Source organism: Pseudophryne corroboree, chromosome 6 (genome assembly GCF_028390025.1).
Source record: "Pseudophryne corroboree isolate aPseCor3 chromosome 6, aPseCor3.hap2, whole genome shotgun sequence".
NCBI lineage: Eukaryota > Metazoa > Chordata > Amphibia > Anura > Myobatrachidae > Pseudophryne > Pseudophryne corroboree.
In genome coordinates, this window is record NC_086449.1 from 523426467 (window position 1) to 523451399 (window position 24933).

Consider the following 24933-nt stretch of genomic DNA (forward strand, 5'->3'; position numbering starts at 1 on the left):
TCTTTCCGGCAAGACAGCAGTTCTGACTACAGTTGAATACACTCCATAATGTGTATAAGCACAAGTCGCATAGGGAACCCTTCACTACTATATACACAGTGAATAACCACTAGTATATATGGTGCACTACGATAGTACACGCCACACATAGGCCCTCATTCCGAGTTGATCGATAGCTGCTTTCGGTCGCAGCGCAGCGAATAGGTAAAAAAGCGGCACTTCTGCGCATGCGTATGGTGCGCAGTGCGCACGCGCGACGTACTTTCACAAAAGACGATGTCGCTTCACACAAGGTCTAGCAACACTTTTCAGTCGCACTGCTGGCCGCAGAGTGATTGACAGGAAGTGGGTGTTTCTGGGTGGTAACTGACTGTTTTCGGGAGTGAGTGAAAAAACGCAGGCGTGTCGGATAAAAATGCAGGAGTGGCTGGGGAAACTTAGGCGTGGTTGGCCGAACGCAGGGCGTGTTTGTGACGCCAAAACAGGAACTAAACAGTCTGAAGTGATCGCTAGCTAGGAGTGAGTCTCGAGCTACTCTGAAACGGCACAATCTTTTTTAGTAACAATTCTGCGAACCTTTCGTTTGCACTTCTGCTAAGCTAAGACACACTCCCAGAGGGCGGCGGCTTAGCGTTTGCACTGCTGCTAAAAGCAGCTAGCGAGCGAACAACTCGGAATGAGGGCCATGGGCCTGCGCGCTGTGTACCATGCGCATAAATGCCGTTTTTTCACCTGATCTCTGCGCTGCGAAAATCGGCAGCGAGCGATCAACTCGGAATGAGGGCCATGTAACGTTGCACCTCTATAGTATATACAGTGTAAAAGCACAGGCAACGTTGCACTAATATATACTGTGTGCATATGCAGACGGCACACAGGGAACACTGCACTACTACAGTATATACAGTGTGTACACGCCACACTATTGTACAGTGTGTACATTGCCAGCATAAGCACAGGGAACGCTGCACTAATATATTACGGACAGTGGGACACTGCTGGACAGCGCTTATGAGCATCTCATTCCTCTTACTAGAATGCATGCCCGGCGGGGAATGAACTCTCCCAGTGCCGCCTCCTCCTCCAGCTCTGTGCGCTGAGTGGAGTGTATCCCCCGCCCCCTGACACTGCCGCCCTCCCTTCTCCGTGTGCCTCTATCGCCGGCGTGCACTTGTTCCTCCTACTACACTGTGCCTTCCGTGCGCTGCTGCAGCCCCTCCTGACGCCGGCCGCCTAGCCCTCTCCCCGGAGACACGGAGCGCAGCAAGCAAGTGCCGGGCACACAGGGCTACAGCAGTACTAGCTGCCGGTGACTGTCTCCCAGCGCCCTCCCCAGCACTCCGAAGTGATATGTGCCAAAGGTGCCGCAACCCCTGAAGGAGAGCTGTACATTGTGGAACATGCCTGGCTGGAAGAAGAATATCCCCGTCTGCCTGCAAGCAGAGCAGGAGCGAGGTGAGAGTGCATGCTGGGGGAGGGCAGCACCGGGGACCTCGGCTGGAACTTGTATAGAAAGGCTGTTGTTACTAATGCAACCCTCAGCAATCAGTGCACTGATGTATAGAGAGAGCACAGGTGGGTGACTGTACACTATGTCACCTTTTGCAGTACTCGTTCATGCTCTACGTGACTGCTGCAAATGAGTTATCCTCTGAGGGTTAGCAAGTTTTCCTGGCATTGACTGCAGACTGGACAGGTGACAACATGGAAGCACAGAGTGCATGCAGGGCAGGTGACAGCATGGCACAGAGCGCAGCCTGGACAGGTGACTGCATGGCACAGAGCGCAACCTGGGCAGGTGGCAGCATGGTACAGAGTGCATGCTGGTCAGGTGACGGCATGGTACAGAGTGCGTGCTGGGCAGGTGACGGCATGGCACAGAATGCGTGCTGTGCAGGTGACGGCATGGCAGAGAGGCCGGGCTGTGCAGGTGACGGCGTGGCAGAGTGTATGGGATGTGCAGATGATGGCATGGCAGAGTGTCCGGGCTGTGCCGGTGCCGGCATGGCAGAGAGTCCGGGCTGTGCCGGTGCCGGCATGGCAGAGAGTCCGGGCTGTGCCGGTGCCGGCATGGCAGAGAGTCCGGGCTGTGCCGGTGCCGGCATGGCAGAGAGTCCGGGCTGTGCCGGTGCCGGCATGGCAGAGAGTCCGGGCTGTGCCGGTGCCGGCATGGCAGAGAGTCCGGGCTGTGCCGGTGCCGGCATGGCACAGAGTGCTTGCTGGGCAGGGGACGGCATTTCATAGTGCTTGCTGGGCAGGGGATGACATTTCACAGTGCTTGCTGGGCAGGGGACGGCATTTCACAGAGTGCTTGCTGGGCAGGTGATGGTATGGTACAGAGTCTGGGCTGGGCAGGTGACGGCATGGCACAGAGTGCTTGCTGGGCAGGTGACTGCATGGCACAGAGTCTGGACTGGGCAGGCGACGGCATGGCACATAGTTCGGGCTGGGCAGGTGACAACTTGGAAACACAAGTGTTGATCTTTCCTGTTGTCTCGTGTTGAATGAATGGTAAATCCATAAAGCACTTTTGTGAGCTCCTTGCAGTGCACATGTGTTGTATTAATCCTGCACTGTGTACCTGGTTATGTGATGTTACCTGTACCTGGTTATATGATGCTACCAAAGTGTAGCTTGTGTTAAAACTTTCCACTACTGTTTATTCCATTATATTGTGTGTGTGCTTTTATTTATTCTTTTATTTATGTCAATACTTTATCTACCATTTTGTTTAAAGTGTAAACATGCCCTTATCTTTAATGTTTCCACACTGACCAGTCAATTGTTTATAACTTGTTAACTTTCTCACTCATCAGCCTTTTCAAAAGCCCCCCCCCCCCCCCCCCCCCCCCACACTTTGCCTGTCTGCTTGACAAGTAAGGTAAATGATTTATGGACTAGTTAGAATAGTTGTGCATTGATGCTGTCTTGGTGCATTTGAAGTATGCCTTGCCCAAATTGTGTGGTGGTGTTTTCCCTTTAATATACTGTAGGTGTGTTTCATGTTAAGATTTATAATGCTTCTAATATTTTTTTTTTAATGCTTTCCCCTGCCTCCCCACCCAAAAAAAAAAATATTTAGTGACCTTACTTAACCCTTGTTTTTGACATACATTTGTTCTTAAAGATACATAATTAGGGAAAACACTTGATGATAATGGAATTTTTTCTATGCCATACTGATACTAATGTACATACAGTGCTGAAAACAAAATAATTTCTGCAATTCAATACCAACTTGGACGTAATAACGTGCATAAATCACGTTAGTGATGTTAAGACAGCTAGGCAATGTTTCAGGAGTCTAAAATGCCATGGGGTAAATTTACTAAGATGGGAGTTCTATTTAAGATGGGATGTTGCCTATAGCAACAAATTAGATTCCAGGTATTTACTTCTAGAAGGTGCTAGATAAATGAGAAGCAGAATGTGAGTGGTTGCTATGGGCAACATCCCATCTTAAATAGAACTCCCATCTTAGTAAATTTACCCCCATGTATCTGATTTGATCTTGAATCTTAACTTGTGGGGCCGCATGTAATGAAGTCCGATGTGGCCGGAGGTGCGGGTACCCAGCCAAACTTGGACTCTTTTTAAAGTGGCAACCATGCCTTGTAATGATTGCCGCTTTAAAAAAAGTGGTCCGAGTTCGGCCAGGAACCCGCACCTCCTGCCAACTCTGACTTCATTACATCCGACCTGTGGTCTTGTTCCAAAGAAATGTCTCTATAAATTGTGTATGATGGTGATAAAAAAATAAATAAAAATAAAAAAATACTGAGAATGAAAATCCAATATTCAGTGTTTTAAAACCATTCTAAACAATGTATAATGCGAACATAAACTTCCAATTGCTATCTCAATGTTTATATAAAACCTTATTTTATAGTATGATTTTATACATATTTCCAATGTCCATGTTTGGGACATTAGTAAAGTTTTTTCGGGTGTGTAAATAGTGTTGGTTCATTTGATATAAGTTTCCATAAAATGGTAGTGGTAAAATCACTCCCCTCATTTTACTGAGCATTTGGGTGTAGCTGTTTGATATATCTTGCTTCATCCTGGATGTTTTGCTGAAAACAAAGTAATAATTACCTGGAGTTTTGTGTACTACTAGGCTACATCGCATGATTAAATAGTTTTGCTGTACAACTTTGCAAGGAGAGTGACTGGCTATTTTGGGTAGTAGAACTTTGGAGGGATATAACTCATAACAACAATACCTCAGACCTCCTAGTTTTGGATTATACACATGATGTTCATTTTTTTTTATTTCTACTTTAAAATTTTGCTAAGAAAATACTGGTAGTCTAAAAGATTTACTAATTTTGTATAACCATGGTCCCATCTATGAGGACAGTGGGACTCCATGGCAGGAACCTGCAGTTAGTGAGTACACAATTGCTTCTTGTGTGAGAGGCAAGAAATGGGATAAGTTCAAAATTAGGGGTAAAGTTACTAAAGCTTCTAAAACAGAGAATTTGTGATGTTGCCCATAGCAACCAATCAGATGCTGTCTTTCATTTTCTAAAAGGCAATAGAAAAATGATAGACAACTTCTGATTGGTTACTAAGGGCAGCATCATCAATTCTCTGTTTTAGAAGCTTTAGTAAATTTACCCCTTCGTGTCAGTCTATAACCTAGAGCTGTGTCTGCGCCGCTAGCCCCTGGGACAGAGCACTGTTTGAGTCTTGCCTTCTTTAAACTCTTGTAGGGCTGTGTTCTCCAAAGTTGCATGGTGTCATGGGATAGGGTCCCTAATCTTCTGATAGCTGGATGTTAGACAAAATGTTTTTGTTCTGGATGAGTTACTGTTTTAAAGGTGCCATACCTTAACTATCAATTAAATACTGGAAACATCAGTGACATATTAACTATTTTTAGCTGCTACTATTATTACGTGAATTAGAATAAGCAAATTTAGGATGGTGCAATAAAATGCATTTATAATGAAACTAGTTATTGAACTCAGTGATTGGAAATTTCTAATTGGTATAACAATTTGTGATACGTCAACTTTTTGTAAGTTGTATATCCGGACAAATAAAATAAAGTGAAAGTAAATGTATATATTGTGTATTTTGTACAATAATTATAAGTGAATCTGGTTAAAAATAAATAGCTTTAACTGTGATATTCAAATATAGTAAATTTTCAGTATCTGTGTAATAAATATTATATGACTTCATTGTCCTCTGTGAAGAGGTTTTACTGGGTAGACAGCTCTGCATTTACCGCTTACTATACGTAATGACCCCAATAGGCTATAGCCTGCTACTGCAATCCACAAAATAGAATCAGAAAACTGACCAGAAAAAACCCGAACTTGTACCAGCAAAGTACATTTATAGTAGAAACCTCACCCACTGTTCCCCTAGTTCTGCAATTTAACTAGAGACTTGTTGCATATTCAAGTAGCAGGCAAAATAAACGAAATCTGACTACTTTTCCTGTTTTATATGTCTCAATTTGTGATCATGAATAATAAAATGATCTATAATTGTTTTGGGGAAATACAGTTATGACTTTATTTCTCTTATGTCCTAGTGGATACTGGGGTCTTGTACTTTAGTACCATGGGGTATAGATCGGGTCCACTGGAGCCTAGCATTTTAAAAACTTTGTGTGTGCTGGCTCCTCCCCTCTATGCCCCTCCTATCAGACTCGGTTTAGAAACAGGAGCCGGGTGCACTTCTCTGGAGCTCCAGACATTTTTTTTTTTTAAGTTTATTACTTTCAGGTAGTTCTGGTTGGCAACCAGACTACCTGCTATGTGGGATTTAGAGGGGGGACCGAACCAACCTCCTGAGGGTTAATGGTTCGTAACCTGCACCTACCGTCTCCCTGGAGCAGACCACCTGATCTCCTGCCGCTAAGCCTTCTGCGTGACGGATGGCTCCAGCGGAGATGCACCTTTCCGGTAGGTGCTCGCCTTCAACACTTCGCCCACGTGTGGGCAGAGTCATGCCGGGATCCTTGGGTGATGGACCTCATTTCCCAAGGATACCGGCTTGAATTCCAGACACTCCCTCCTCACAGGTTTTTCAAGTCGGGCTTACCAACTTTACCCGCAGCAAGAGTTAGCTTGCAAAAGGCTATTCAAAAGCTTTCGTGGACAGGGGTGGTGGTGCCTGTACCTCCTCAGTTATGCAACCAGGGTTTTTACTCCATTCTTTTTGTTGTACCCAAACCAGACGGTTCGGTGCGCCCCATCTAGAACTTGAAGTCTCTAAACCCGTATCTGCGGGTATTCAAATTCAGGATGGAATCCCTGCGGGCGGTGGTGACCGCGCTGGAGGAAGGGGGAGTTCATGATATCTCTGGATGTCAAGAATGCTTACCTACACATTCCCATGTGGCACCCTCATCAGGCTTACCTCAGATTCGCCATATTGAACGACCATTTCCAATTTCAGACCTTACCCTTTGGATTATCCACAGCTCCGAGGGTTTTCACCAAGGTCATGGCGGAGATGCTGCTGCTGCGCATGATGGGAGTGAACATAGTCCCCTACTTGGACGATCTCCTAATAAAGGCTGTGTCCAGGGAGCGTCTGCTGGACAGCATCGATCTGACGACTCGACTACTGACGGATCATGGGTGGATCACCTGGAACCGACCCAACATCTTCAGTTCCTGGGAATGATACTGGATACTGTGTCTCAAAAGGTGTTTCTCCCGAGGTACAAAGCCTTGACTATCCAGGCTATGGTTTGCTCGGTTCTCAGTCCTCTCAGTGTATCCATACATCTTTGCATCTGATTACTGGGCAAGATGGTGGCTGCTTACGAGGCAAACCAATACGGCAGATTTCATGCCCGACCATTTCAGCGGGATCTGCTGGACAAAAGGTCAGGGTCTCACCTTCACATGCATCAGGAAGTGACGTTATCCCCGCAAGCCCAGATTTCTCTCTTATGGTGGATACAGGTTCCTCACCTGGTGGAGGGCAGGAGTTTCACTATCCACCCGTGGATTTTACTGACAACGGATGCCAGCCTCCGGGGTTGGGGGGCTGTGACCCAAGGGGTCCAGTTCCAGGGGATTTGGTCACAACAGGAATCTGCCTTACCAATAAACATCCTGGAACTCAGGGCAGTTTACAATGCTTTTCTGCAGGCTTTTCATCTCCTGAAGGATCAGGCGATCCAGGTTCAGTCGGACAACGCCACGGCAGTGGCGTACATCAACCGACAAGGAGGAACAAGAAGCAGAGCAGTGATGCGAGAGGTATCGAAAATCCTCCTCTGGGCAGAGGCGAACGCAAGGGCCATCTACACCATATTCATTCTGGAAGTGGACAACTGGGAAGCGGACTTCCTCAGCAGGCACGACCTCCATCCTGGGGAATGGGGCCTACATCCCAAGGTGTTTCAACAGTTAATTCACCAGTGGGGCTGTCCACAGATAGATCTGATGGCTTCTCGACTCAACAAGAAGCTATGCTGTTACTGTTCCAGCACTAGGGATCCGCAGGCTGTAGCAGTGGACGCGCTGACGACACTGTGGATGTACCAATTTGTGTACCTGTTCCCTCCGCTACTGCTAATCCCAAGGGTTCTCAAAAGACTAAGAAGGGAAAGCGTTCAGACAGTTCTAATTGCCCCGGATTGGCCTTGACAGGCGTGGTACTCGGACCTCCTAACCATGGCTCTGGAGGATCCCTGGCCTATACCGCTCCGAGAAGATCTTCTTCAACAAGGTCTGTTAGTCTATCCGGACTTACAGCGGCTACGTTTGATGGCTTGGAAGTTGAGAGGGAGATTCTACCCTCTCAGGTTATTTCCATTATGGTCCAGGCCAGGAAGATGGTTATGTCAAAACACTATCATCGTATCTGGAAAAAGTATGTTTCCTGGTGTGAAAGTAGACAGGTTACTCCTGTGGAGTTTAAACTTGGTAGTTTTCTGCTTTTCCTACAAGCGGGAGTGGATATGGGCCTACATCTAGGCTCCATTAAAGTCCAGATTTCGGCGCTCTCTATTTTCTTCCAGAAACAACTTGCCCTGTTTCCAGAAGTACGTACTTTGCTGAAGGGAGTTCTTCATATGCAACCACCCTTTGTTCCTCCCACGGCCCTGTGGGATCTCAATGGGGTTCTGTCCTTTCTCCAATCGGATTGGTTTGAACCCTTAAATAGTGTGGAGTTGAAATTTCTCACCTGGAAGACTGTGATGTTATTGGCATTGGCTTCTGCCAGACGTGTCTCTGAATTAGGGGCCTTATCCTGTAAAAGTCCTTACTTGATTTTTCATGAAGACAGAGCGGAACTTCGGACCCGTCCTCAGTTTTTGCCTAAAGTGGTGTCTGCCTTTTATGTGAACCAGCCTATTGTGGTTCCAGTGTTGTCTGACGCTTCTGTGGGCCCTGAGTCCTTGGATGTGGTCAGGGCTCTGAAGATTTATGTCAACAGGACGGCACATCATCGGAAATCTGACTCGCTATTTGTCCTTTATGATGCCTCCAAGATTGCTTAGAAGCTGGCCGACCAATCTGTTGCTTGTTGGCTCAGGTTGATCATTCAACAGGCCTATACTTCAGCGGCTCTGCCCTGGCTGACGTCTATTCAGGCCCATTCGACGAAGTCGGTGGGGTCCTCATGGGCGGCTGCCTGGGGTGTCTCAGCCCTACAATTGTGCCAAGCTGCAACTTGGTCTGGTTCGAACACGTTTGTTAAATTCTATAGGTTCGATACCTTGGCCAAGGATGACCTTCAGTTTGGTCAGGCAATTTTGCAGGGGTCTCTGCACTCTCCCGCCCGTTTGGGAGTTTTCGGACTTCCCCATGGTACTAAAGTACAAGACCCCAGTATCCACTAGGACGTAAGAGAAAATAGGAATTTAATACCTACCGGTAATTTCTTTTCTCCTAGTCCATAGTGGATACTGGGTGCCGGCCTCAGTGCTTCGTTCCTGCTTATCTGTGTGTTTTGGTTGGACCAATGTTGCAGTCCTCTTCTGTTGTTGGGATAGCTGTGCTATCCTGGTTAGTTTGGTGTTGCTATCCTCTGTTCTGGTTAGTGCCCTCCTTTCGTTTATGGTTGTGTGTTGGCTTATTGCCTCACTACTGTTGTTTCGTTCTTCTCTCAAATTGTCTCCTCGGGCACAGTTTCCTAGACTGAGTCTGATAGGAGGAGCCAGCACACACATGCACACACTAAAAGTTTTTAAAGTGCCTGGCTCCAGTGGACCCGATCTATACCCCATGGTACTAAAGTACAGGACCCCAGTATCCACTACCGACTAGGAGAAAAGGAATTACTGGTAGGTATTAAATTCCTATTTTCTCTATCGTCCTAGTGGATGCTGGGGTTCCTGAAAGGACCATGGGGAATAGCGGCTCCGCAGGAGACAGGGCACAAAAAGTAAAGCTTTAGGATCAGGTGGTGTGCACTGGCTCCTCCCCCTATGACCCTCCTCCAAGCCAGTTAGATTTTTGTGCCCGGCCGAGAAGGGTGCAATCTAGGTGGCTCTCCTAAAGAGCTGCTTAGGAAAGTTTAGCTTAGGTTTTTTATTTTACAGTGAGTCCTGCTGGCAACAGGATCACTGCAACGAGGGACTTAGGGGAGAAGAAGTGAACTCACCTGCGTGCAGGATGGATTGGCTTCTTGGCTACTGGACATCAGCTCCAGAGGGACGATCACAGGTACAGCCTGGATGGTCACCGGAGCCTTGCCGCCGGCCCCCTTGCAGATGCTGAAGTAAGAAGAGGTCCAGAATCGGCGGCAGAAGACTCCTCAGTCTTCTAAAGGTAGCGCACAGCACTGCAGCTGTGCGCCATTTTCCTCTCAGCACACTTCACACGGCAGTCACTGAGGGTGCAGGGCGCTGGGAGGGGGGCGCCCTGGGAGGCAAATGAATACCTATTTTGGCTAAAAATACCTCACATATAGCCTCCGGAGGCTATATGGAGATATTTAACCCCTGCCAGAATCCGTTAAGAGCGGGAGACGAGGCCGCCGAAAAAGGGGCGGGGCCTATCTCCTCAGCACACAGCGCCATTTTCCCTCACAGAAAGGCTGGAGGGAAGGCTCCCAGGCTCTCCCCTGCACTGCACTACAGAAACAGGGTTAAAACAGAGAGGGGGGGCACTAATTTGGCGATATGCTTATATATATATTAAGATGCTATAAGGGAAAACACTTATATAAGGTTGTCCCTATATAATTATAGCGTTTTTGGTGTGTGCTGGCAAACTCTCCCTCTGTCTCTCCAAAGGGCTAGTGGGTCCTGTCCTCTATCAGAGCATTCCCTGTGTGTGTGCTGTGTGTCGGTACGTGTGTGTCGACAGGTAGGAGGACGATGTTGGTGAGGAGGCGGAGCAATTGCCTGTAATGGTGATGTCACTCTCTAGGGAGTCGACACCGGAATGGATGGCTTATTTAGGAAATTACGTGATAATGTCAACACGCTGCAAGGTCGGTTGACGACATGAGACGGCCGACAAACAATTAGTACGGTCCAGACGTCTCAAAAACACCGTCAAGGGTTTTAAAACGCCCGTTTACTTTAGTCGGTCGACACAGACACAGACAGGGACACTGAATCCAGTGTCGACGGTGAATAAACAAACGTATTCCTTATTAGGGCCACACGTTAAAGGCAATGAAGGAGGTGTTACGTATTTCTGATACTACAAGTACCACAAAAGAGGGTATTATGTGGGATGTGAAAAAACTACCATAGTTTTTCCTGAATCAGATAAATTAAATAAAGTGTGTGATGATGCGTGGGTTCCCCCCGATAGAAAATTATGGGCGGTATACCCTTTCCCGCCAGAAGTTAGGGCGCGTTGGGAAACACCCTTTAAGGTGGATAAGGCGCTCACACGCTTATCAAAACAAGTGGCGGTACCGTCTATAGATAGGGCCGTCCTCAAGGACCAGCTGACAAGGCTGGAAAATAGAATAAAAAGTATATACACACATACTGGTGTTATACTGCGGCCAGCGATCGCCTCAGCCTGGATGTGCAGAGCTAGGGTGGCTTGGTCGGATTCCCTGACTAAAAATATTGATACCCTTGACAGGGACAGTATTTTATTGACTATAGAGCATTTCTATATATGCGAGATGCACAGAGGGATATTTGCACTCTGGCATCATGAATAAACGCGATGTCCATAACTGCCAGAAGATGTTATGGACACGACAGTGGTCAGGTGATGCAGATTCCAAACGGCACAGTATGGCCGTATACAGGAAGAGGACTTGTTTGGGGTCGGTCCATCGGACCTGGTGGTCACGGCAACTGCTGGAAAATCCACCGTTTTTTACCCTAAGTCACATCTCTGCAGAAAAAGACACCGTCTTTTCAGCCTCAGTCCTCTCGTCCCTATAAGATCATATCTGCCCAGGGATAGAGGAAAGGGAAGAAGACTGCAGCAGGCAGCCCATTCCCAGGAACAGAAGCGTTCCACCGCGTCTGACAAGTTCTCAGCATGGCGCTGAGACCGTACAGGACCCCTGGATCCTACAAGTAGTATCCCGGGGGTACAGATGGGAATGTCGAGACGTTTCCCGTTCGCAGGCTCCTGAAGTCTGCTTTACCAAGTCTCCCTCCGACAAGGAGGTAGTATGGGAAAAAATTCACAAGCTGTATTCCCAGCAGGTGATAATTAAATTACCCCTCCTACTACAGAAAAGGGGTATTATTCCACACTATATTGTGGTACTGAAGCCAGAAGGCTAGGTGAGACTTATTCTAAAAATTTGTTTTTGAACACTTACAAAGGTTCAAATTAAGATGAAGTCACTCAGAGCAGTGATAACGAACCAGGAATAAGGGGACTATATAGTGTCCCGGGACATCAGGGATGCTTACCTCTATGTCCCAAATTTGCCCTTCTCACTAAGGGTACCTCAGGTTCGTGGTGCAGAACTGTCACTATCAGTTTCAGACGCTGCCGTTTGGATTGTCCACGGCACCCTGGGGTCTTTACCAAGGTAATGGCCGAATTGATGATTCTTCTTCGAAGAAAAGGCGTCTTAATTATCCCTTACTTGGACGATCTCCTGATAGGGGCATAGTCCAGGGAACAGTTGGAGGTCGGAGTAGCACTATCTCGGATACTGCTACAATCAGCACGGGTGGATTCTAAATATTCCAAAATCGCAGCTGATCCCGACGACACGTCTGCTGTGCCTAGGGATGATTCTGGACACAGTCCAGAAAAAGGTGTTTCTCCCGGAAGAGAAAGCCAGGGAGTTATCCGAGCAAGTCAGGAACCTCCTAAAAACAGTGCATCATTGCACAAGGGTCCTGGTAAAAATGGTGGCTTCCTACGAAGCAATTCCATTCGGCAGATTTCACGTAAGAACTTTTCAGTGGGATCTGCTGGACAAATGGTCCGGATCGCATTTTCAGATGCATCAGCGGATAACCCAATATCCAAGGACAAGGGTGTCTCTCCTGTGGTGGTTATAGAGTGCTCATCTTCTAGAGAGCAGCAGATTCGGCATTCAGGATTGGATGCTGGTAACCACGGAGCCCAGCCTGAGAGGCTGGGGAGCAGTCACACAAGGAAAAAATTTCCAGGGAGTGTGATCAAGTATGGAGACTTTTCTCCACATAAATATACTGGAGCTAAGGGTAAATTTATAATGCTCTAAGCTTAGCAAGACCTCTGCTTCAAGGTCAGCCGGTATTGATCCAGTGGGAAAAACATCACGGCAGTCGCCCACGTAAACAGACAGGGCGACACAAGAAGCAGGAGGGCAATGGCAGAAACTGCAAGGACTTTTCGCTGGGCGGAAAATCATGTGATAACACTGTCAGCAGTTTTTCATCCCGGGAATGGAAACTGGGAAGCAGACTTCCTCAGCACGACCTCCACCCGGGAGAGTGGAAACTTCATTGAGAAGTTTTTTCCACATGATTGTAAACCGTTGGGAAATACCAAAGGTGGACATGATGGCGTCCCGTCTGAACAAAAAACGGGACAGGTATTGCGCCAGGTCAAGAGACCCTCAGGCAATAGATGTGGACGTTCTGGTAACACCGTGGGTGTACCAGTCGGTGTATGTGTTCCCTCCTCTGCTTCTCATACCTAAGGTGCTGAGAATTATAAGACGTAGAGGAGTAAGAACTATACTCATGGCTCCGGATTGGCCAAGAAGGACTTGGTACCCGGAACTTCAAGAGATGCTTACAGAGGTCTTATGGCCTCTGCCGCTAAGAAGGGACTTGCTTCAGCAAGTACCATGTCTGTTCCAAGACTTACCGCGGCTGCGTTTGTCGGCATGGCGATGGAAAGCCGGATCCTAAGGGAAAAAAGGCATTCCGGAAGAGGTCATTCCTACCCTGGTCAAAGCCAGAAAGGAGGTGACCGCACAACATTATCACCACGTGTGGCGAAAATATGTTGCGTGGTGTGAGGCCAGGAAGGCCCCACAAAGAAATTTCAACTCGGTCGTTTCCTGCATTTCCTGCAAACAGGAGTGTCTATGGGCCTCAAATTGGGGTCCATTAAGGTTCAAATTCGGCCCTGTAAATTTTCTTCCAGAAAGAATTGGCTTCAGTTCCTGAAGTCCAGAAGTTTGTCAAGGGAGTATTGCATATACAAACCCCTTTTTTGTGCCTCCAGTGGCACTGTGGGATCTCAACGTAGTTCTGGGATTCCTCAAATCACATTGGTTTAAAACCAGTCAAATATGTGGATTTGAAGCATCTCACATAAAAAGTGACCATGCTCTTGGCCCTGGCCTGGACCAGGCGAGTGTCAAATTGGTGTTTTTTTCTCAAAAAAGCCCATATCTGTTTGTCCATTCGGACAGGGCAGAGCTGCGGACTCGTCCCCAGTTCTCTCCCTAAGGTGGTGTCAGTGTTTCACCTGAACCAGCTTATTGTGGTGCCTTGCACCTACTAGGGACTTGGAGGACTCCAAGTTGCTAGGAGTTGTCAGGGCCCTGAAAATATGTTCCAGGACAGCTGGAGTCAGAAAATCTGACTCGCTGTTTATACTGTATGCACCCAACAAGTTGGGTGCGCCTGCTTCTAAGCAGGCGATTGCTCGTTGGATTTGTAACACAATTCAACTTGCACATTCTGAGGCAGGCCTGCCACAGTCTAAATCGGTTAAGGCCCATTCCACAAGGAAGGTGGGCTCATCTTGGGCGGCTGCCCGAGAGGTCTCGGCATTACAACTCTGCCGAGCAGCTACGTGGTCAGGGGAGAACACGTTTGTAAAATTCTACAAATTTGATATCCTGGCAAAAGAGGACCTGGAGTTCTCTCATTCGGTGCTGCAGAGTCATCCGCACTCTCCCGCCCGTTTGGGAGCTTTGGTATAATCCCCATGGTCCTTTCAGGAACCCCAGCATCCACTAGGACGATAGAGAAAATAAGAATTTACTTACCGATAATTCTATTTCTCGGAGTCCGTAGTGGATGCTGGGCGCCCATCCCAAGTGCGGATTATCTGCAATACTTGTACATAGTTACAAAAATCGGGTTATTATTGTTGTGAGCCATCTTTTCAGAGGCTCCGCTGTTATCATACTGTTAACTGGGTTTAGATCACAAGTTGTACGGTGTGATTGGTGTGGCTGGTATGAGTCTTACCCGGGATTCATAATTCCTCCCTTATTGTGTACGCTCGTCCGGGCACAGTACCTAACTGGCTTGGAGGAGGGTCATAGGGGGAGGAGCCAGTGCACACCACCTGATCCTAAAGCTTTACTTTTTGTGCCCTGTCTCCTGCGGAGCCGCTATTCCCCATGGTCCTTTCAGGAACCCCAGCATCCACTACGGACTCCGAGAAATAGAATTATCGGTAAGTAAATTCTTATTTTTTCTGAGCAGTAGTACGGTTTCCTTACAGGTTATAATATAAAAGTAGTCAATGTAAATTTGCTTTCTAATTAAATATTCTATATAGTGACTCATAGGTGATGTACCAATTGAATTTCATGAGGACAGATTGCTCCTTATACCTTCCTTGGCAAATTGTCTATTTTTTATCAGTTTGATAAGTATTTATTATGCCTTATTTATTCCTTAGGACTTAACTTATTGGTCTAAAAGACCACTGTTAACATGCACAGGTATATGTGTTGAGTAAAAGATGTAAGAGATAAAGGGGGAATTCAATTAGCTGCTGTAAATTATAGCATTTAATTGATCCCCAGGCTGCTATCCAATTAGCCCTGAAAGCTGGCACTATCTGGTATGTTTTTTTTTCTTCTGGCCAGAGGCAGAAGAAAAAAAAATCCCTGATTACTGACCCGTTTTCCTCATCACAGCTGGCAAAACACAAATCTGGGAATTTATCCTAGATCCATGTGTTTTCACATCAAAATGCATCAATTTTCATGTGAAAAAAATTGGTTACAGTCGAATTGCCTGATAATGACCATAGGGCAAAGATTGCGGTAAAAGTCTGTTGATCAAAAACGTAACGGGCACAATTGAATTCCCCACAAAGTGGATATCCTTCTTCTATACACATTTTTGCCTTCTCTGATTCATCTGGGGTTTTGAATATTAAAAAATCTAAAAATGTTAAATTTTATCTGATCAAAAGTAAATAAATACAATCTGAAATAAATAATAACGTGAAACTGTAAAGTAGATCTGTACAACATATTTAAACAGAATTTATAACCCACAAGTAATTTATTAGAAACACTGTCCATCAAGATAATCCATAGTATGAAAGTTACCTATATATTTAAAGTCCACAAATAGTCAGTCTGATCCAGAACCGTATTATTATTAGAGATTATCCTGTTGACTGTAACATGTCTCAGAATCAATACGCATGTATAAATAATTTTACTAATCCGAGCACAGTAAATTAAAATGAATGATCCCCCAAAATGTCGTCACCTAACAGTTTTATGGTGCTTGATAAATGATGCAGTCTGAGTCACTGATGTCCCATTAGCAGGCTTTGGGGTTGCAGTAGCAAACAAAAATAGAGTGACCACAAGAGATTTTTCTCTGCGGTATCCCTCCTCTTTTATATAGAAGGAGGAGTCATTGATAACACATTTCTTTGACAGAAATGCTAAATAAATCCCTTCCCCAAACCATGTAATTGGAGATAAAAGGGAGTTGTGTACAGATGTAATCTCACAATTTGTCCTCCTACAAGTCCAGGCATATGGAGCAGTAGCTTCTGGAATAGAAGTCCAAGGTCACTTAAAATGGCTGACGTTTTCCTGTTTCCTTACTTCAGCTGCCTATTTACTGGTCATTTGTCTTAAAAAAAAAAAAAAAAAAAAAAAAAAAGTCTAGAACAAAATGTCTTGACACTTGCCCTTAGTTCAGAGCCACTGCATCTGTTCTACTATGAGATACTCTGGTTACATACCGAACCTAGGGGGTCTATTTACTAAGCCGAGGATGGAGATAAAGTTGATGGAGATAAAGTACCAACCAGTCGGCTCCTATCTGCCATGTCATAGGCTGTGTTTGAAAAATGACAGGAGCTGATTGGCTGGTACTTTATCGCCATCCAAGGCTTCATAAATAGACCCCTTAATTTTCCAACAACTCAGGGGGAACTCGTCCATTCTTTGTTGCACTGGCAAGACAGAGATTGGTAAAACTGTATGGAGTGCACTGCAATCATGTGAATCGGCATTACTTAAGTGAGTTTTAATGTTATCCAAATGAATAATCTCCTCCGCTTTAACCCGAACACACCTGTTAATTAAGTCTTAGTTTTCTTAATCCTTCTACCATTTCCCATGATTGCAAATATTCATATGCATCACTGAGTTTACATTGTGCACATTACTTAGCATAAACCATACTCTTAAACATTTAAAATTGTTGCATCCAAGCAATTGCACATTGCGTGCAAAAACAACCCAGTTTATTTAACCACTTGCATGAACTGCATGTAGTTTCCACAAATGGAACAATTTTTATACAGTGGAAAACATTTTATTTTTTTATTGCGATACTGACATTTATTATGGCAGTATCAAATATGTATACTTTTCTTAAACTAGTTTTCCTACATAAGTGTTTTTTTTTCTTTCTTTAAATAGCAAATGCAGTTTATTTTTATGTTTGCTTATTTATATGTTTACGCTGTTCTTCGCTCTCTTCCTAAAGATCGTATCTCCTTGTCAATGCCTTCTCTAGAAAAACTAAATATTTCTGTCAAATGGCCTGAAAGGACTGATTCAGTTGTGTATAAACAGGACTTTTTAGACGCCCAAACAATTGTCGGGGCTGACATTTTTTCTTGCAGCCTCCTCAGGTCCCATTCCGTCCGCCCTTTCCCCGCTATATTTTTTATCCCATTGTCCCCAGCGCAAAGTGTGTTCCTTCATTCTCTCTGGCTGGTCTGTCAGGTATGGTGTTTTACAGACTCCTTGGCATAGCAATGTCTTTTTAATAAATTGTAGCAATAACTTTTAGTGTACATCTTACAGGACTCCTTTTGGAATTCATAATCTGAGGTAGGAAGAATTAAAATTATATTTTTATTTTTCATACTGCATGGAAGCCTGAAACAATTATAGCACCAATGAGATGTCTGTTATTTGCATAATACTGCATATCAGCCAGATAAATATAGCTGCATACAAACTTGTAAGATTTACATCATTTAAACATCCAGTATTACCGAGTGTATTATGCACACAATCCATCTGGTCAAATTTCAAAGTGGTAGATATTTCTGTATCCCTTACCAATTTCACCAATGATAAAAGAAAACGATCAGCAGTATAAATCTGTCTATGAAACAAGTTATTGGATCCCAGAGGAGAAATGAACTTTAATGCTGGTATGCAGCTGTACGGTCACATATAAACTGGTATATTGCAGAACTGCAGAATAAATGCTAAAGAAGAAAAGAGTACACTAATTGGTCAGGATCTCTCTATAATGTAATACTGGCATGTTATCTTCATGAAGATGCACTAGAGGAAATAGGATAATTAAATGGGACATTGCATGTCTTGCAGTTTGGTTCATTTGTTAAAATCTTTTCAAGTGTGACCAACATCATTATAGTGTGTACCAAAAGAAAAATAAGCATATCACATTTGTTTGTTTTTTTAGGTTTGTACTTTAGTAAGTCATGTAACTATGTGCATTCCTCTTTTGGAAGCAAGTCTAACATTTGTGCTGTAGGAATTATTTGAAAAAGTGATTAAATTCAAGTTGCTTTCTAGAATCTAGTACCAAATACAATAATTTACAATAATTTGTGTTTTTGTTTTTTTTTGTGTTTTTTCTTAATAAAGTCTGTTTATTGAACATCTTAAAACCAATAGAATAAAGCAATTACAGAATTGTAAAATAAGAGAATACAGTAGGTGTCCAAATTGTATTACAGTTCCGAAATAAAACGTTTGCAATAAAACTAAGCTGTATTTTTTTTAATGCAGGTAATATTAAAAAAAAAAATGTATAGAATCGGGAATGGTTTGGCTATAACTGACACCTTCCCATGTGACACCATCTGCTGTACGACTAAATATGGCTTTCATAGCGAAAAGAAACCCCAAGTACAAGGTGTAACACAGAACCGTATACATAATAAAGGAGATGCAAAAAATGTGGGACAAAGAAAGGGAAAATAGAAAGTAATGGGCCCTACACACTGGCCGAGGTGCCCAACGGCGGTACGGCTGACAGACGACCCGGTGGCGGGGGAGGGGTGGTTGGGGGATGATGGGGGGAGTGAAGTTTCTTCACTCTCTGGCGTCACCTGGCCCCATAGCCCTGCATGCTAATATAGATGATATTGTCCATATTGGCTTGCAGATATAAACGAGCCGGCACCAATGATGAACGACCGCGGGGCCGCGCATCATTCATCATTGGTGCCTGCCCTACACACTGAAAGATATAAACAATTTCTCGTTCATTACTGAACGAGATTGTTCATATCGGCCGTACACATCGGCCGGTGTGTAGGGCCCTTAAGAAAGAAAAATACGTCTAAAGCTTACACAAACTATTACATTTAAATGAAGTTCATGTCAATAAATGCCAAGAATGTGTTCGGTGCCAACATACAGTGCCTTTAGGTTAAGCTGTCGCAATCGATACCATGTTTTGTTTTCAAAGGCCTTCCAGATCTTTGAAAACTCCTGTATGTGAAGTAATAGGGCATATATATATATATATATATAATATGTATATATAGTCCCCTTTTTCAATACGGAAAGTAGCCATATGGCGCTCATGAGAAAGACCGGTAAGGCAACTTTCCATTCACCTAATGAGGGAGCCATGGGGGCTATCCAATGTCGGAAGATAAGTTGCTTAGCACCTATAACCATTACAGACAGAACAGGAATCAAATGCGTAATAGTGGGTTCTTCCACCCATGAGAAAAAATCTGCAAAGAGTAAGACTCTTGCGGATCTTGGAAATCAGATATGGAATGCTGTGTAAAAGAAATCAAAGAGTTTACACCAAAATTTTCTAATTTTCCTACAGGACCATAAATTGTGGGTAAGGTTGGCCATAGGCGCCTTGCACTTAAGGCAAGAGTTTCATTTGGAACAAAGTGCTTTCTTTGTGAGGATAAGATGTACATCCTATTGAGTACCTGGATATGTATTTCCTGTAAGCCGATCGACTTTAGGGCTGGTACAATTTTCGCAGTGTACTGCAACATATCTACAATGTTGGGCAACTCCGGGATTTCAGATTTCCAAGCAGCGAGGTAGTTTGCCATAAAGAAGATAGGGCCTTTAATTAACTCGGAGTGGAGATTTTGTATGCTAAAGGTTTAAGTGCCAGGATGTTCTTCAAGATAGGGGTAGGGCGTGTGGAACCTAGAGTGCCACTTACACCCTTTTCAGACAAAAAGCCCTGCAATTACCTGGATCAAAACAGGGAATTTCGTCTGTGTGAAAGTATCAACCTGGGTCGAAATTCTCGGGTCTCCAACCGTGGTAAATTCCTTGGTCGAAGTACCGGGAATTTCTACCCGGGTTGACCCTTTCACACAGAAAAAGGACAAGTGTTTTTCATGAAACTACAGGGGAAACTGCTTCACCCGGTAATTTCATTTTCTGTGTGAAAGGGGTATAAATTATTGGATGTAATGGTGTACCTGAAGGAACATGAACAATAATTTGTGTTTGATTTAGTTTAAGGTCTGAATATGTGCATACTAATCTGGGGAAGTACACTGATAGAAGCTCTTTACAGACCTTCTTTTGATAAGGGACTGTCGACCATCCATCCCAAATCTCTTCTGCTGACAATTTTGCTCTCTAATATTGTTGTATTAAAGTAACATAGTAACATAGTTTCTGATGTTGAAAAAAGACAATTTGTCCATCGAGTTCAACCTATTTGTGGTCTCCTACGCTGTATTATTTTTATTACTAATTTTGTCTGTTGCTAATGTCGTCCGTTGTGTTTATTCATATTTTTTTTTTTTTTTTTTTTTATATCTATAGTGCTTGACTATGCACCATAACCCTTTATATCCTTATCCATTAGGTACTTATCTAGCCCATTCTTAAAGGTGTTGACCGAGTCCGCCATTGCTACTCTCTCAGGCAGGGAATTCCAAACACGTATTGTCCTTACTGTGAAGAAACCTTTACATATCTGTGTGCGAAATCTCCTCTCCTCTAGCCTAAGCGAGTGTCCACGTGTCCTCTGTGTTGATCTTACCAAAAATAGATTCCCTGCAAGCTCTCTGTATTGTCCCCTTATATATTTGTAAATGTTGATCATGTCCCCTCTTAGTTACCTCTTTTCCAGTGTGAACATGCCTAGGCTTGCAAGCCTTTCCTCGTATTCCAGCATCTCCATCCCCTTAATTAGTTTGGTCGCTCGCCTCTGAACCTTTTCTCGTTCCAGGATATCCTTTTTGTAGTATGGTGGCCAAAATTGTGCACAGTATTCAAGATGTGGCCTCACTAGGGATTTATGTAATGGGAATATAACACTCTCATCCCTTGCGTCAATTCCCCGCTTTATACATGTCAATACCTTGTTAGCCTTCTTTGCTGCAATCCTACTTTGGGTACTGCTGCTTAGTTTGCGATCTATGTGAACACCTAAGTCTTTTTCCAGTACAGAATCCCCTAATTGTACCCCATTTAGTATGTAGGTGTTATTTTTGTTCTTGCTACAAAAGTGCATTACCTTTACTTGTCTGAATTGAAGCTCATTCTCCATTTTGCTGCCCATGCTTCTAGTTTACCTAAGTCGTTCTGAGGAGACTCCGCATCTCCCTCCGTATTTATAACCTTATACATTTTGGTAAAGCTAATGTGTTTTTTTTTTTTTTTTTTTTTGGTGTGTGTTGAGTATAGCACATGAGGTTTATGGGGTCATACTATATACCATTGATATCAGAAGGTTTTTTTCCTAATTTTGTTGAGTTTCACAAAATCCTCTCCCTGTTTGGTAACAGTATCTTTGCTCTATTTGGCTGTGTGCTGGAGCTCATACACAGCCAAGACCTCTGCTGTACACCTCCAGGGCAGAATGGCTTTATCCATAAAGAGAGATCAGACACAACAGTTCTGATGGATTTCTATTAGAAACATTTGACGGCAGATAAGAACCACTTGGCCCATCTAGTCTACTCCTTTTTGATCCTTTAGGTAATTTCAACCATTATTGAACCTTAGTTCTCTGTAAGGATATTCATATGCCTATCCCAAGCATGTTTAAATTGCTCTACTGTCTTAGCCTCTACCACCTCTAATGGGAGGCTATTCCACTTACGCACTACCCTTTTTGTGAAATATTTACCCCTTAAATTTCCCCTGAACCTGTCTCCCTCCAGTTTCAGTCCATGTTCTCGAGTTCTAATACTTTTTTCCTTTTGAAGAATACTTTTTTTCCCTCCTGTACTTTTGTACTCATAATGCTAAGTGAGGGGATTTAATAAACGTTTGAAAGAGTGTAGAACTTTTTAAACTATGACACGTGTGTATAATTAGAGGGTACAATATAAAACATGAAAATTGGGCTCACCACTACATTTCTTGGTTTGTTTGGATGAGGTTACTGTCAGCAGCTTCCTAATGTGTTCTGACGACCCCCCACCTCTTCAATTTCACACAACATAGCACTTTAATTTATCAGGGTCGAAAAATGACCTAGAATTTGTCTTTGCATATTGCACAGATTGTTACAGGCTGGAGACCTTAGAAACCCTGAGTTTAAAGTTTATTACTTAGCCTAGCTTGACCAGCCTGTGTATGTGTATATGTATGTGTATATGTATGGAACTACATTCATCTCATAGGGTATTATCTAAAATAAAGGCTCATGTTCTTGAACTGTTCTCTTACTCCTCTTTTCTGTGACTCCACTGACTTTGGCATGCAGAATTTACTTTGGCCAATCCTTTTGGCATTTCCTACTTCTTATCAGTTTCACAAGTCCTCACTACACTTTTTTTTTTAAATTATTCGTCCCCCTGCATTGTTAATTTCTAGCTCTTTATATATAGTTACTGTAAATTAATGTAATGTAAAGTTTATAATGCTATCACTTGCAGATATGTAATTTATGCCCTAAATTGTCCAAACTGCTAGTGAAATCTCATATTCCACATAATTGCTTGTTTTCAGTTTCTTCAACATAGAAATTTTTACAATATTCTTTAAACAGCTCGTATGTGTGGAGTCCTCACAATCTGGCAAGAATAGACGGGATGTAGTCAGGATCCCGACGGTTAGCATACCAGCGCTGGGATCCCGACCGCCAGAATACCGGCAGGGGGCCCAAGGCTATTCCCCCTTGTGGGTGTCCACGACACCCATAGAGTGGGAATAGAACCTGTGGCGAGCCCGCATTGTGGCGAGTGCAGCTAGCACGCAAGGGGCTTAGTCGCACTCTCCCCCCTGCCGGCATTCTGGCAGACGGGATCCCGACATCGGTATGCTGACTGACGGTCACCCGATCTCAACCCGAATAGAGATTGAAATAGATTCAAGAGCCTTCTGGAGGTTCTGGAGTACTTTCTGGTAAGTTGTATTTTTTTTTTTTTTTTTTTTTTGGTGTTTTTGTTTTTTGCTTTCTGTTTTAAAATATATTTAGTATCTGGAACCTCTTAGTAGACAATTGCTTAACATATTTGCAAATGTGTTCAACTGAGATATACGTGTTTTTATGTTAGAATAATTTTTTGTCACCCGTGGGTTTTGTTTGTTTCCACTTTCAACCACTAGTTGCTATCTATAAAGTATTCTGCAACTTTCTTTTTGTACGCTGTAGTTTTTATAATATATAAGTCCTTGGGTTAGTGTAAACGTGTTGGGGCTGATTCCGCACAGCCCACAACTTTTACTATTGAGAACTTTAGCAATGAAAGAGACCACAAACATTCTATAGACCGGTGGTTCGCACACTTTTTGCAGCCGTGATACACTGAAGAGTTACATATACATTTGTGACCCACTATTTTAAAATTATGAAAATAAATGTAAAATAACCTTATTATATTAGTAAAATATGTTAGACATACAGTACATGAGTAAATGTTTCAAGACAGTGTCATGAATATGAGATATAGTACTGGTGCAGTTTGCATAGGTTTTCAATATGAGGCTGGGTTGTGGAAAAGCTCACACTTTCAACATCACAAAGTTTTGACCGATTCCTTGATTTTGTTCCTTTCACCAATGAAAATGCTGCTTCCCACAGGTATGAAGTGGAGAAGCAAATAAAATAGCTAAAGCCTTATTAAGATTTTGGGGTACTCATTTTTAAGTGAAATCTAAAGGAATCAACAGAAATATCTTAAAATGTTGACTTGAGAAATGTATCTGAAGAAACTTTAACTGTCCTTTTTCTGCAAGTGTCAGGCCTGATGCCATGTTTACATTATGTTCACCAGAAGCTCAAACAGAGATATAACCCATAACCTATTCAGTTCCTTTTGTTGAAATAGAAGGAAATTATTTTTGCAACCCACTTGTAGACACAATGGACTGAATTAAATTATCGCCCCCCCGATCTCCCATCTAAAGTGATGGGAAATCGCAGGGGCGATATTCGGTTAATTCCGCCTATTGCGCGAATTGCTCCTATTAGTGTCTGGTTTGGCTGCGTAAAGGTAATGGGGGTAAAATCCCCTACAATATGGTGAACCCTTGTGATGCCCGCCGAAACCCAAGGAAGGGCCATCACAGATGAAAATCCAGGTGGGATTGCGGGATTATTCCATACTGGGAAAAGACGGGACGGGTGTGTATTAGAGCCAATAGGCTGCCACTTTGAACCACATAGTAATTATTTTTACACCTCTATTAAGCACAGCAGACCTTAGCGTGAGGAAAGCTGTGGCTGTTCGTATCCAAACCTTTTCATACAGCATCACACGGAGTCGCACATAGATGTAAAAATCACAGTGGTCTCAAATTATTAGCAATACAGCTTTGTCACTTTCAGTATTTGCTAACTTAAGGTAAATTATCTTCTGAGGGTATCCACTATATGGGGAGGGGTGGAAAGATTCAAAGCAATAGACTGTGAGAAATGGATCTTCTAATTGGTGGGAGAGCTAGACCGGAGGAACTTGTAAGGGAGGGCGACCATTGGGTCCGTAATGGCTGCTAACAGGCCATTTGCCAAAAGTGGCAATTTGTGGTCAATTCCACTAACCAAAAATCTAGAGGTGTCAGGATTTTTCCTATTTGATCTGTCCAGAACTTACATGGAAAGGATGAAAATGATATGGGACATAGTGTTCACTCTAGGATTTTCTTAGGGCAGGGTGCTGATCATTGAGGAGAGCACATTTTAATTTTGAAGGGCACATTTTTGAGGTGACGCTTTGCGCACAAAGCATAGCGCATATGTTTATACAGTAGTTTTTATACACATTTTCTCTTACGTCCTAGAGGATGCTGGGGACTCCGTAAGGACCATGGGGAATAGACTGGCTCCGCAGGAGACATGGGCACTAAAAAAGAACTTTAGGTATGGGTGTGCACTGGCTCCTCCCTCTATGCCCCTCCTCCAGACCTCAG

The 24933-nt window shown here is 43.8% G+C and overlaps 1 protein-coding gene across 2 annotated transcripts in view; it reads left to right on the plus strand.

Annotated features, from left to right (window-relative positions):
* The first annotated feature begins 1069 nt into the window (after window positions 1–1069).
* Window positions 1070–24933, plus strand: part of GRIP1 (glutamate receptor interacting protein 1) — an 871453-nt gene continuing 847589 nt past the window's right edge. For both annotated transcript variants that reach the window (XM_063927530.1, XM_063927526.1), the window contains exon 1: window positions 1070–1455. Coding sequence is in view for 1 of the 2 variants with exons in the window: in XM_063927526.1 (XP_063783596.1) it covers window positions 1401–1455 (55 nt within the window). In the remaining variant the exon portion in view is untranslated. The remainder of the gene's footprint in view (window positions 1456–24933) is intronic.